At 42.3% G+C, this 12,536-nt stretch overlaps 1 protein-coding gene across 8 annotated transcripts in view; it reads right to left on the bottom strand.

Annotated features, from left to right (window-relative positions):
• Positions 1–12,536, bottom strand: part of Pde4b (phosphodiesterase 4B) — a 518,640-nt gene that overhangs the window by 108,274 nt on the left and 397,830 nt on the right. For all 8 annotated transcript variants that reach the window (XM_021159265.2, XM_029475815.1, XM_029475816.1 and 5 more), the window contains 2 exons: positions 4,381–4,417; positions 4,214–4,284 (listed from right to left, as the gene is read on the bottom strand). In XM_021159265.2, coding sequence (XP_021014924.1) covers positions 4,214–4,284; positions 4,381–4,417 — 108 coding nt within the window. The remainder of the gene's footprint in view (positions 1–4,213; positions 4,285–4,380; positions 4,418–12,536) is intronic.

The raw sequence follows: 12,536 nt of genomic DNA, 5'->3' as shown, positions 1-12,536 counted from the left end.
GATCATATTCCTGAATGCATTCAATGATCCTGGCAAAATCCAAAACATTGCAAACAAAAAACTACTTCTTCACCTCTCTAGTATCTTTAATGAGGAAAAAAAATAATAAAAAAAAAAAAAAAAAAAAAAAAAAAAAAAAAAAAAAAAGAGAACTGGGCTACAGCAGAAGCCAAGAATCTTAACCCCAATCCAGACTCTGGCACCTTCCAGGTGCGTAGCCCCTGGTAGCTCACCGAACCTCAGTTTCTTTCTCCCTTGGGGCAAGCAGGCAATAACTACTACTTCCTGGTGATTTACAGTGTGTGAGGTCCCGTGTGATGGGGCTCACATATATTCCCTCACTTTCTCTGAGGGAATTTGGCTAGGTATTTTCCATATCTGAGTGTTCAAGATTTTATGATTCTCAGCTAATTTAAATACCATGCCAAAATATACAAATCTCTGAAAGACATTCCAGGTTCACACTAAAGAAGATGGCTATTAATTTTCAAAGAATATGTACATTCTGATCAAATTATACCTTTGAAGAATTGTGAATGCAAACATGATGTGATTCCTTTGTATGACATTGATGTGTCACACATATCAGTCATTGCTGCTGGATGATGGAAGAGGCCGTTTTGGGTACTGGGTGGTGAGCACTCTCAACAGTACCACTGGTCTTTTGGAAGCCATCAAGTACTTCAAGGAAATGTCTCTGGTTAACAACCCCAAATGAATGCTACAGTTTTCAAAATTAACTCCTGGGACAACGGAAGTGTAAGTTTTTATTTGCAGCCAAGAAATACAGTCCTGGTCCTTCATTTCATTAAGGTGGAAAGGAAACCACCTTAGCAGAAATTTTAAGATTTTTTTTTTTTTTACCCTTTGGGTGGCAAAGCTCGGGCAGACAATGGACCGCTTTATGCAGAGCAAAGAGCCAAAAGATAAAAGAAACCGTAAGTTAAGAGAAGTATAACTCTGTGTGGGAGTTCCTTTTCACATAATAAACCACACTAGCCAGATGTCTCATGAAAACCACGCCAAGGACATAATTACTGCTTAAATGCTACATTCAAGACAGGGAGTGGCACCCTGGAACCCACGTTAAATATCCCAGAAAGCAACTTCGAAATTCCATGGATCTTACAGCTCCAATTGTTAACATAAGTTAATGCATGTAGTGGGGAGGGGGAATGCTTTCTGTATGCTGTCTGCACCCCTGGGAGACAATCTTATCTTCACTTGCTTTTCTTATTTGTTGGTGGGCACTGACCACCTAGCAGTAGAGTGGCCTGTATCAGTGGACTCTCAGCTCTCCAACCTACGCCTACCATATTGGTCCATTTGTGGCTTAAAACCAACACCACTCAGGTCTTAGCCAGAACCTCACAGAAGTGCTCTCAGCCCCTATTGGAGAAGTGTTAGAGGATCTGCCTTTCCTGAAGTTTTTGTCCTTTGAAGCTGATTATAGAGATACGTGAGATCACGCTGAAGATAGTAGCTCATACCTGTATTCCCAGTGCTTCAGAAGCTGAGAAAGGAAGATTGCCATGAGGCCAAGGCCAGCCTGCGCCACACAGTGAGTTAGTGAGTTCCAGGTCATCTGGGGCTATAGAGGGAAACCTTATCTTGAAATAAGATAATCTAAAAGTCTAACAATACATGGCAAGACTCACTCTATAAAACACAGATATGGACTTGCAGAAGATCAGCAGATGCCGAGGGCTAATTGCTGGAGACATACTCCCTTTTATAAATATGTCTTGTCTTGGACAAATGTGACACAAGGCGTCATGGTTTGAGAGGTGGTTCTCAGTCTGAGGGTGATCATGCCTCTAGGTACATTCTGTGCACGATATTTGTTTAGGGTCTTAAGATACCTGTTTCCCAGAGCTTTGTGTAATCCAGAACACACAGCGATGTGAAGACCCAATTCTTAAGGAAGCAGCTTCAATGTATCAATTATCAGGGTTAGGCTGTCTCTAATGCTACGGATGGAGGAGGAACAGCCACACCTATGCTAACAAATAGCATTGAAAATATCATGCCAACCCCATGTCTACTTGGATCTGTGTAACACATCAGTTTGTTCTCAAATATGGTTTACTAGAGAAGCTTGTGAAATCTACTCATCATTTCTTCCTTGTCCCACCTGTACCATTCTGACCTGGGGCTACATTCCTCAGGACACTGGCTTAGTTGATGTTTGACTTTAGCTTCTCTGATTGTCCTCTGTTTCATACATGGCTCCTACATAAACGTTTAAGCCATCCAAGGGCTTTTTCTGCACCCAGGGTGAGTGAACAGGTGCTCACCAGAAGCTGCGTGGTTGATCATAGTCAGGTCATTTTATCTCAGCCTTGACTCCTTATCTGTAAAGTGGAAGTACTAATATCTGTCACGACTATTGCTTGCGGAGACCATTGCTGAGATAATTGATATGAAAACCCTTCTAGGTTCAGTAAGGTGAATTATCAGTTATAATAGCTTGCAGTTACTATGCTATATGCCAGTTGAGTGCTTCCTGAATATTAATTCACTTAATCCCCGTACAACCTTATCTTATGGTTTAGGAAACCAAGACCCAGAAAAGATAATTAACTTGCCCATGTATATGATTTCCAAGCAGAATGATTCTAAGCAGATTCCAGAACTGAATGTTGTGGCCAATATGAATAGTCCCAGAAACCGATTACCCAGAGAACAACATGCAATGCTAAGGAAATTCCTAATTTCCAGTAAAGACAGTGCGCTAGGTCATTAGCATGCCTTGGGGCCAAATTGAGATCACTCAGGTAGGCTTAGCAGGTTCAGAAAAGCATATTGAGAAAGATGACACTCAACCTAAAAGATGTCGGAACATGGCTAATCTGACAGTGACAGGTATAAAAAGACAGTCTAAGCAGAAAGAGCAGAGAGGAATAGACAGAAAACTCCTGGGTCCCAGTTGCTCCAGCCCATGTGGCAGAGACGTGATCTGACTGCTCACTGATTAATCACCGGCACTTCCTGTTAGCACATAAGCCACAAAGGAGCAGAGAGAGACCTTGGCTGTGTGGACCACTATGAGATCATCAGTGCTTGATATAAACTGAATGGCCAGTAAGGATCTGTGCAATTAGGTACATGCAGGCTCCAAACCCAAGTTCCACATATTGGCTGGGTATTCCTGAGTGTTGAAAGTTTCAGATTTGTTTTTTTGTTTATATTTCAGATTCTGGAATATCTTAATATGCATGGTGAGAAATCTTAGGGAAGGGAATCAAGACTGAATAGAAAATTCATTTGTTTTATGTGCACATTCCACAAATAACCCAATGGAGATCTTATAATGCAACTCTGTGCAAGCTATCACTCGAGGCCAGATGTGGATCTCTTCATTCTTGGCATCATATCAGAGTTCAAAAAGTCTGAATTTTGGATTTTTTTGATAGGAATGCTCAACTATTTCTTTTTTTTTTTCTAAATATACTACAACCAATGTTCCATCATGTTAATTTAATCTGGGTTGTAAGGCATCTTAGCTACAATGTATAAGCATCTACTTTTCATCCCAAAGAGTGGTCCCCTGCAATGCCCTAGCCAGAGATGGGCATGATCACACAAATAGTGTGTAAGATAATGCTCTCTGGTGGGAGCCTGCAGAACAGTGGAGAGACCAGGATAGGAGAGATGCCACAGCAGTATGCAACTTCCTCTTGCAAGGGGACTTACTGCAGAACAAACCACAGGACTGTGAGAGGAGGGTAATTGTCCAATTAGGCTCTACCTGCATGTCCTATCACCTGCCTCATCAGAATCTGGATGAAGTCAAATGATGGATGGATCACTTTACAAAGACTGAATATAGATCCTGCTGTGGTAACTACCGACTGGAAAGCAAGAGAATCAAGCGGCAGATCCAATGTTTCTCTAACCCACGGTACATCCACAAGCTAGTTCCGAGATTCCTGAGCACTCAAGGTTTCCTTCTCTAAACCAGAGGTTGAATGCATGGGTTTGCAACCCTCTCCTAACCCTTGCCAAGACCGTGGATTCTATGACCCTCTGAGGCTATGATGATCTTTGAAACACAACTGAACTTCTTGGTCCTTAGACTATATATTTCCAGATGGGGTGTGTGTTGTGACTCAGCTTATAGGGCTGGTTTCTAATGTTTGTGTCCAGTGTCCTTCAGCGTTCTGTGCTGTTGTGGGAGGGAACTGAAATTCTGCAGAACAACGAGGCTTACTTGTTTGGCGCTCCATGAAGGTTTGTCAGCAGGGTGAAGTTGTTTCTTACACTTCGCAAACTGGCAAGAACCTGCAAGGAGAATGTTTCAGAATTGGTTAGGGTCAAAAGACTGTATTTAAAAATCACACCAGTGATGAAGTTCAGGCAAGCATGATACCTACGTACCTGGGCAAAAGGAGTGACAATCAGGTCATCGCCGTGTCTGGTGAAAAGAGAGAGAAAGAAGCAGAAGAGATGAATATCAACTGCGACACACATGTTACACTAAGTTTATCAGTGTTAGTGACCTACTTGTTCTGGGAGAAAGGCAGGAGCCCATGAACCTGAAAGAGAAAAACAGTACCCAGCTCGTGACTCCGAGCCTTACTGTGTGATTCTGTCTAAAAGCTTTGGCAAGTAAGCGTGTGCCCTTGGGGCATACGGTCCCACTAAATGGCAAGCCCAGATTCCTATAATTCATACTGACTTGTGGATTTGACTTGCCTGAGCCAGGAAACTCAAAGGGAGGGCTGCCCATAGGCACACTGTGCACTGGAAAAAATGGTATAACAGTCTGGATAAAGGGTAACATTGGATTTCCTGGCTTTTGTTGATTTGAACCACAGCTTTTATACCATTTAAATACAGATTTCTGTCTGGGAATTCCATTACTTTTTGTTTTTAATATACTCTTTTTTTTTTCTTCTTAAAGTACCCAAGGAAAAAAATTTTAATGGGAATGTGCAGTCTGAGCCTCCTAAGCAGTAACAGTTGACACTCATCTGGTCCCAAAGACATAATTATGCTCTACCTCCTGTTTCATCAGTCTGCGCTTGGGACCAGTGAAACTGTGTTTGCAGCAACGCGCTTTCTGTGCGCTGGCATCTGCTCCCTTAATCTGCAAAAGACTGCCTTCAGCAAGCTCTCAGCTGAAGGTTTGGGAAACCGCATTAGCCACCATCACCAAATTAGGTTAATTTGCTGGCACCCCGTGAATCAGCAACATGGAAGCTGATGGCAGTGAGCTCCCCTCCCTGTCTGGCCTACCTCCTCTGTCCTCTACCGTCACACCAAAGGTGGTGCTTCCTTCATGGTCATGTGAGGGTACCCTGCAATAATTAAACACCTTTCGGGTACCAGGCACCGTGCAACGTTGGGTTTCAGAGTGGCAGAGCATGTGCGTCTATGACTACCCTTCTCTGATATGGGCTTTAGCAAAGTGCCTTGTTAGTGTGGCAGTCTCCACCCTCGTCTTTAGTCAGGCATTCTCTGAAATGATTCGAAGGCCCAGTTTGAACAGTGATAAGAACCAGAAAGGGAACTGGCAAGCAGTAAGCATTCTTGATGTGATTGGCTGTTGTGTGTTGGCAAGCAGTAAGCATTCTTTATGTGATTGGCCGCTGTGTGCACTGGCACATTTACTATTGGCCGTGCAGCTGTGAGGCAAGCATATCGCAGGTGCTATCAAGTCAGTAGCTGCTACCTAGCATGTAGCTGGGCCTCTTTGCTCCCCAAGATCTGTGCTTTTGACACGATACTTGTGATTTTATGATGGCATATGATGACCCAGTTGGCAAAGCAAATTATGCAGAAGCCACAATCTTGCAAATAAAAACGTAATGAAGGAGATCAAAAAATGCACACACACACAGAAAGAAATACACACAGTGGGTACTGAATGGGAATATGAATGAAATACTGAATACCAAAAGAGAGATTAACTCTAGATTAGTGGAAGTAAGAAGGGCTTGGCTAAGTCAGTAGTGTCTGAGATGGGCTTTTAGGGGCAGGGGTGTACTCTGTAAGAAGGCAGAGATGATAGATGCTACTAATGAGAGAAATGGTAACGGCTGAGGGTTTCACATGGAAAAACAGTGAATAGAATCATTGGTGGCTAGAGGAAAACATTTACTATAGGTGTGTGTAAAGAATAAGGTTGAAAGGTCCCCCTACCCGAGATATGGGGGAAAAAGCCTATGATGTTGTGATTAACTCCACAGGACCAGGTAAGCCAGGGAGGGAGTTCAGTGAAGTGTGTGTGTGTGTGTGGGGGGGGGTGAGATAGACAAACCAAGAATGTTTTTGTTTTTTGTTTGTTTGTTTGTTTTTTAATCAAAAACGCTGTGGCTGCTGAGGGGCAGGACTTCAGGGAGAGCCCCGGGAGCACCGCTGAGAGAGAGGGTTACTGGCAATGAGAAAGAGGAGATGCCGCCAAGAAGGGAACAGGAAATGATGCATTGAAGAGACGCCAGGGATCTTGTTAGAATTCAGCATTTGCTTGCATAAGGAAATAGTATTTTCCTTAAAAAAAAAAAAAAGAGCATCTGAGAAAATAGTCATGAGAAAAACAAAAAAAAGTGCAGAGGACTTGGGAATTTTCATGGGACCCGTGGAGCTTTAGGGTACATGCTGAGCTTAAGGTGATCAGGGACACCCAGGTGGCACTACGGACCAGGATGGTGGTGTTAACAAGGGATTGATAATACTACAGAGTTAGGCTTCGCCAAGGCGGGAGGGAGAGCTATGGTGGGGGATGGCTTCGTTCAAGGCAGTATCTGTAGTTAAGGAGGCCAGAGGAGAGGCCTGGGGGTTTCAGAAAGGGGCTAAAAGCAGAGAGAATAAAAATGGAGTGAGAAATGGTTGTTAGAAATGGCATGTGGTAACTTGCCCCCCAACTGCCTGCATTTTCATATGGCAAACGTCCAGATGGGGGAAAGATCTTCCTGTCCAGATTTCTGAGATAAAGCTGACATGGTTCATAACATGCAAGGGTGAGTTGGAGCCCAGGGAAATTGATTCAGAGTCATGCAGCTCTTCAGTGGCCCCTGGATATCTGGTGTTTAATTACGGAATGGAAGTCAAGTCATTTAGGGAGACAGACAGCCCACCACACACTGAGCTGGGTATCAAATCATCCAGTAAGACCCAGGCCCATCAACTCACATGGAGCTGATGTGGGGCAAGTGATCTGGAGAGGGAGTATGACTATAGAAACTAACAATTAAAGAGGGTGCACAGCACAGCACAACACCGACAGCACAGCACAGCACAGACAGCACAGCACAGCACAGCACAGCACAGCACAGCACAGCACAGCACAGCACAGACAGCACAGCACAGCACAGCACAGCATCAGCAAAGCTTTCCCAGTGGACTTCCTTTTGGAGTTGGGACAGCAGGATATTCAGAAACTTTGGGGGGAGGGAGGAGGTGTTTTGGCAGATCACCTGCACTCGCTCTGTAAGATCGTTAGAGTGACTAACCTAATGCTGTAGATCAAATAATAGCCAGTAGAGATATAAGCAGATGTAGAGCAAGTATCAAGGAAGAAACTAAGTAAAATGAAACAAACAAACAAATAATCTAGAATATAAAACTATTTTGAAATCATAATATGCTATTTTACAAGTTAAGAATAGACTTCAATTGCAATAGAAAAATATTTGACTATGGAAACAGATTATTTATTTATTTATTTACTTATTTATTTAATTTCCCAGCTCACTGGAGAAAGCAGTGTAAGCTTCTCAACAGCAAAGTGGAATATTCAGAACTGTTACACAAGCACCCTCTAGTGACAGAATTGGAGCATTATACCCTTACAAACCAACTTGAGGACTCCCAAGTATGGAATGACATCTTGCAATTGGATCTTGGAATTGAGTGTGTAGGTCATATCTTAACCATGAAATGGCTTTTTAAAATGCAACAAAACATGCCGATCCTTACCACCATACTCTGAATTTTATTAACTTACTCCCCATTTCTCTGTTTCTTTACAATATGTGGAATTATCTTGCACTAATAGTTGCCTTGAGCCTGCCTCTGGCCAGTGTTGTCTTGTTTCTAAGATATTATTATCATCCATGAGAGTTAAACAAGCTGTGCCTTAACTTCTTCATCTGCATACGGGGTTCTGTGAACAATGAGGTAGCCCTCAGTAGTGGATCCTTATTATGGTAATTAGGCAGTTTTGCCTGTCTGTCTTCTGCCTGGTAATAGCCTCTTTAAGATTTGTATGACTGGCCCTATTGCAGTCTGTAGAACTTATGTTTCTATTGTATAGTATAGTTACAAAATGCTTTCACGGACATTGCTGTGTGTAACAGACGGAAGAGCCTAATCGTTAATGAAAGATGTTAATTCCAGATGCAGCATCTAGCATGCTGGCCCGGTGGAAAGCTTTTCTCTGCCTCACAAGCATCCACTAAGCCCTGTCAGGCAATTTGCAAATATTTATTAATTGCCCACCAAGCCTTCACTGCTGTCAGTCTGAGCTCTTGAGATTACATGCACAGGAGGCCACGGTTGCCCCAGCTGCTTGCTTAGTTAGGTTCAACTCTTCAGCTCCTGAGATGGTTTTCAAACCAGACACCTCTTGATGGTCTCCCTACAGGACATTTTGGAGCACTGCTCACCTGCAGCTCGCAAAACAACTCATAGGCCTTTCACTACACGGGGGGGGGGGGGGGGGGGGCTGTTGCCTCACTGGCCTCAGCCCTCCCTCCACAGTCCTTCCTCTAGCTAGAAAGCTGGGCAGAGCAGCCTTCTCCCGTGCACACCCTTCAGCCGACCTAGTCTTTTTACTTCAGCTGAACCTCCTCCAATAGGCCGTTCACCCAGCCTCGCCAGGCTTTCTAAAGTGCTGTACAAGCCTCTCTAGTGTTGTCTTTATTTCTGAAGGTGTTAATGCTACTAATTGTCTTATATATCCTTTAGGTTTATGAAGGTACAGAAAGTGTCTTATTTATTCACAAACTGTTTACATTTAAGTACATACTCACTAAAAGAAAGAGTGAACATGTTAATAGCTGGAAGGTAGGCATGTCATTGATTAATACACGTATCTAGGGCCTTGTTTAGTTTAAATCCTATGTCTTTGGATTGGATTCCCATCTGAATTTCTAGGGTACAAGCCTGGCTTCTTATTCCATGTCCCATGCTTTCATCTTTATCTGCATAAACAAAGCAGAACAAAACCGTGTCCCTACCACACCGAGGCTGTGGAGACTAAATGAATGGACATATGTAAAGTACTTTAGCATATGGCATACATACCGGCAATGTTTCATCAGTGTATGGTTTTACTTACAGATAATTTAGACCATAAGGGAGATCCCATGTCTTAACAGTCATGGCAATCAACTGAAACAGCTGTGGCTCTAACTTGAGTCTTTGATATCCCATTGTACTTTTTGGCCCTCCATCAATAAACAGGTCTTAAATTTAAGTGGCCTAACATTTTTACTTTTTATCCTGGATTTTAGGTGCTATTTCCCTCTAGAACATACATATGCCTTTGTATCTGGTAGCTTCTGAAAGGTCCCTGGTTGAGCCTTTGCACATGGGATGATCAGATGAGAAAAATAAGGCTCCCCCCTCCCTGTGGTTTCGCAGGTGGGCTTTGAATCTCATTGTGGAGAGAGCAAATTTCTGCCATAGTTTTCTGGAAGAAAAACTGCCCCTTCTAATTTCCAGTAATTTGTGTTTCCACTGAGAAACCTGAACTAAAATATGTGAAGGCATTTGTTTAGAAATGATTCCAGCCCAGGAATGGAGCAGAGCCCAACAGATCGCCACATTCAGGAACACAGCTGCACTGGCCTTTGGGGAGCCAAGAAAACTTAGTTCTCTCTTACTAGAAAGCATTATTGCAATCTAGTCTTTGTTGATAAAAGTTGAAGCCATTTTACATCCCCCCATTCACATTTGTTTTGTTTTGTTTTTACTCATTCACCTACTCTCACCTAATCTACAAGTAATTTCCATCTATTCTACTGAGCCAATCCATGTAAGTAACATTTCAAAGCCAACATTTTCCTAGTGCTAGGATTTAATGCGGCAGAATTATGCACAGTTTTCCACTTTTTAAAATGAGTCTGTATTTGTAACTCCTCTATACTAGATTGGAAGGGCTCCCGAGGAAAAGCCATTCTGTAGACATCCCAGCAGCCTTTGCATCAGGATACCTGGAGTTGCCATGACCCCTGTTCTTGGATCTATTGGCAGAGGCAGGAGCATTGGAAAAAGGAGAGGCTACTGTCACTGTATTGATTTCAATTCTTCCTGTACAGGGATAATTAGGAGAAAGGGAGTTAAAGAGCCTCACTTCACCGGGCTGGAGAGATGGCTTAGCAGTTGAGAGCACTGGCTGCTTTTCCAGAGGACCTTGGTTTGATTCCCATCACCTACAGGATGCCTTGTTCCAGGGATGCTATGCCCTCTTCTGGCCTCTGCAGACACTAAACATGTGTGGTATGTAGCTATGCATCCAGGCAAATACCCATGCATATAAAATAAAAATTAAAAATGTTGAAATACTTTAAAAACTAAAATAATTTATTTTAAAAATAAAGGATACAATGGAATTAGATAAAGGAAAATGTATATTCCTAAAATGGGATTTTTTTTTAAAAAAAAGAATATCACTTTAGTTTAGATGCAAACACCAGTGTCAAAATGAATTTTCCAATGTGGCTCTGACAAAGTATACTACCAGAAGAAACTGAATATTATTTAAACTCTACAGTCTCTCATATGGAGAAGAATAAATTCTTAACTGGAAAACATAAAAGTTCTTGCAGTTATGTTGAAATATTTTCAAAACAAAACTTTTGGTCCTCATTCTTCAGGAAGATTTTAATGTATCCTGATATCAATATTCTGAATAAGGACAGATATTAGCACCTGTACTTTCCTGGGAAGGGACATGCTTTCCCTACTTTTAATAATCTTACATTTTTAAAAGATTTATTTATTATTATACATAAGTACACTGTAGAGGGCGTCATATCTCATTATGGGTGGTTGTGAGCCACCTTGTAGTTGCTGGGATTTGAATTCAGGACCTTCAGAAGAGCAGTCAGTGCTTTTACCTGCTAAGCCATCTCGCCAGCCTAATCTTATCTTTAAAGAGGGAATTCACTCAATGGAAAGAGTGCTTTCTCTGCAAATGAAGAAGTAGGTTTTAGTCCCCAGCATCAACATAAAAACTAGGCATGACTGAGTGTGTCTCTAACCCAAGCATTGATGGGTAGGCATGTGCAGATCTCCAGAGCTCACTAGCCAGCAAGGCTACCTCAAACTCTGACTGTCTCAAAGCAAAATGACAGAGAACAACAGTAAAGACAAACTCCTGAATCCTGCTCTGGCCTCCACATAGTCACCTGCCTGCTCATGTGCATATCACACACACACACACAGAGTCACCCACATACTCATGTGCATCACACACACACACACACATGCACACACACATACACTGTCACCCACATACCTATGTACATCACACACAGACACATACACATAGTTATCCATACACCCATGTGCATGCAACACAGACACACACACACACACCACACTATTGGGGACTACTAGAAATAAGAAAGTTGAAAAGAACGATGCTAGATAATTTTCACACACAATTCTTGCTTGTCCAGAACCAAAGTTGGCACTATAGTAGGGACATAAAGGCAATAGTAAAGGTATGGGAATGCTTAAGTGGTCCATGAAATCATAAAGAGATAACACAAGTGGCAGGAATGCTGGGTGCAGAGATATTCACAACTGTAGTTTCATAAGCCAGAGTCAGAACTGGCTTGTAAGTTTTCAATTATCTTCAAGTTTAAACTCTCAGTATCATTTTTATTCCACATAAGGAAATGGGAGAGTTTAGCCTAGGGTTTTATTAGCCTCTTCTATAAAGGCTGCATGAGCTGGAGCTCTTTGTGGAGTCTCAAATGAGCTTGGGAACTAGTAGAGTAAAAATTAATCGAGGAAATACATGTATTCCAAAGCTAGCCTTTTGTTTGTAAAATGACCTGAGACAGCATGTGTGCTTACTTTGAGTTCACTGCATTTCCCTTGCTCTCCCATGATAAAATCCAGACTACGTAGGCTTGGCAGTGTCTATGGTTTGGATGTTAGGCTAACAGATAGCATAAGTAAAGGAACCTGGCCTACAGCACACTCACATTCAATGTGAGTTGAATCCTGTGCTGCAGAGTTTAGTGTGCCCCTCTTAACATCGCCATTTAGTGCAGTTCCTTTCAGAGCACACAGACTTTTGAGGAATGAGATCTGGTTGTAACCCATCTGTGATTTTTCACATTATTTTGCTCATTAAAAAAAAAAAAAAAAAAAAAAACCTGCAGCTTGGCATACTGCAAAGTGTATAGCAGAGTCAATAGATCTTTTTACAAGAAAGTAAAAAAATGTGGATTTTGGCCCACTCATGATTGGAATGTTTTATAACTAAATACTACCTTAAAAACAGATTTATCCTCTTCCGGTCAGAAAAGCACCGGGGCACCTAGGGCGCAGGGTCGGCTGACACTCGCCAG

Source organism: Mus caroli, chromosome 4 (genome assembly GCF_900094665.2).
Source record: "Mus caroli chromosome 4, CAROLI_EIJ_v1.1, whole genome shotgun sequence".
Classification (NCBI taxonomy): domain Eukaryota; kingdom Metazoa; phylum Chordata; class Mammalia; order Rodentia; family Muridae; genus Mus; species Mus caroli.
The sequence above is the reverse complement of the archived record's forward strand: the minus strand, read 5'-3'. Positions and strand labels throughout refer to the sequence as shown.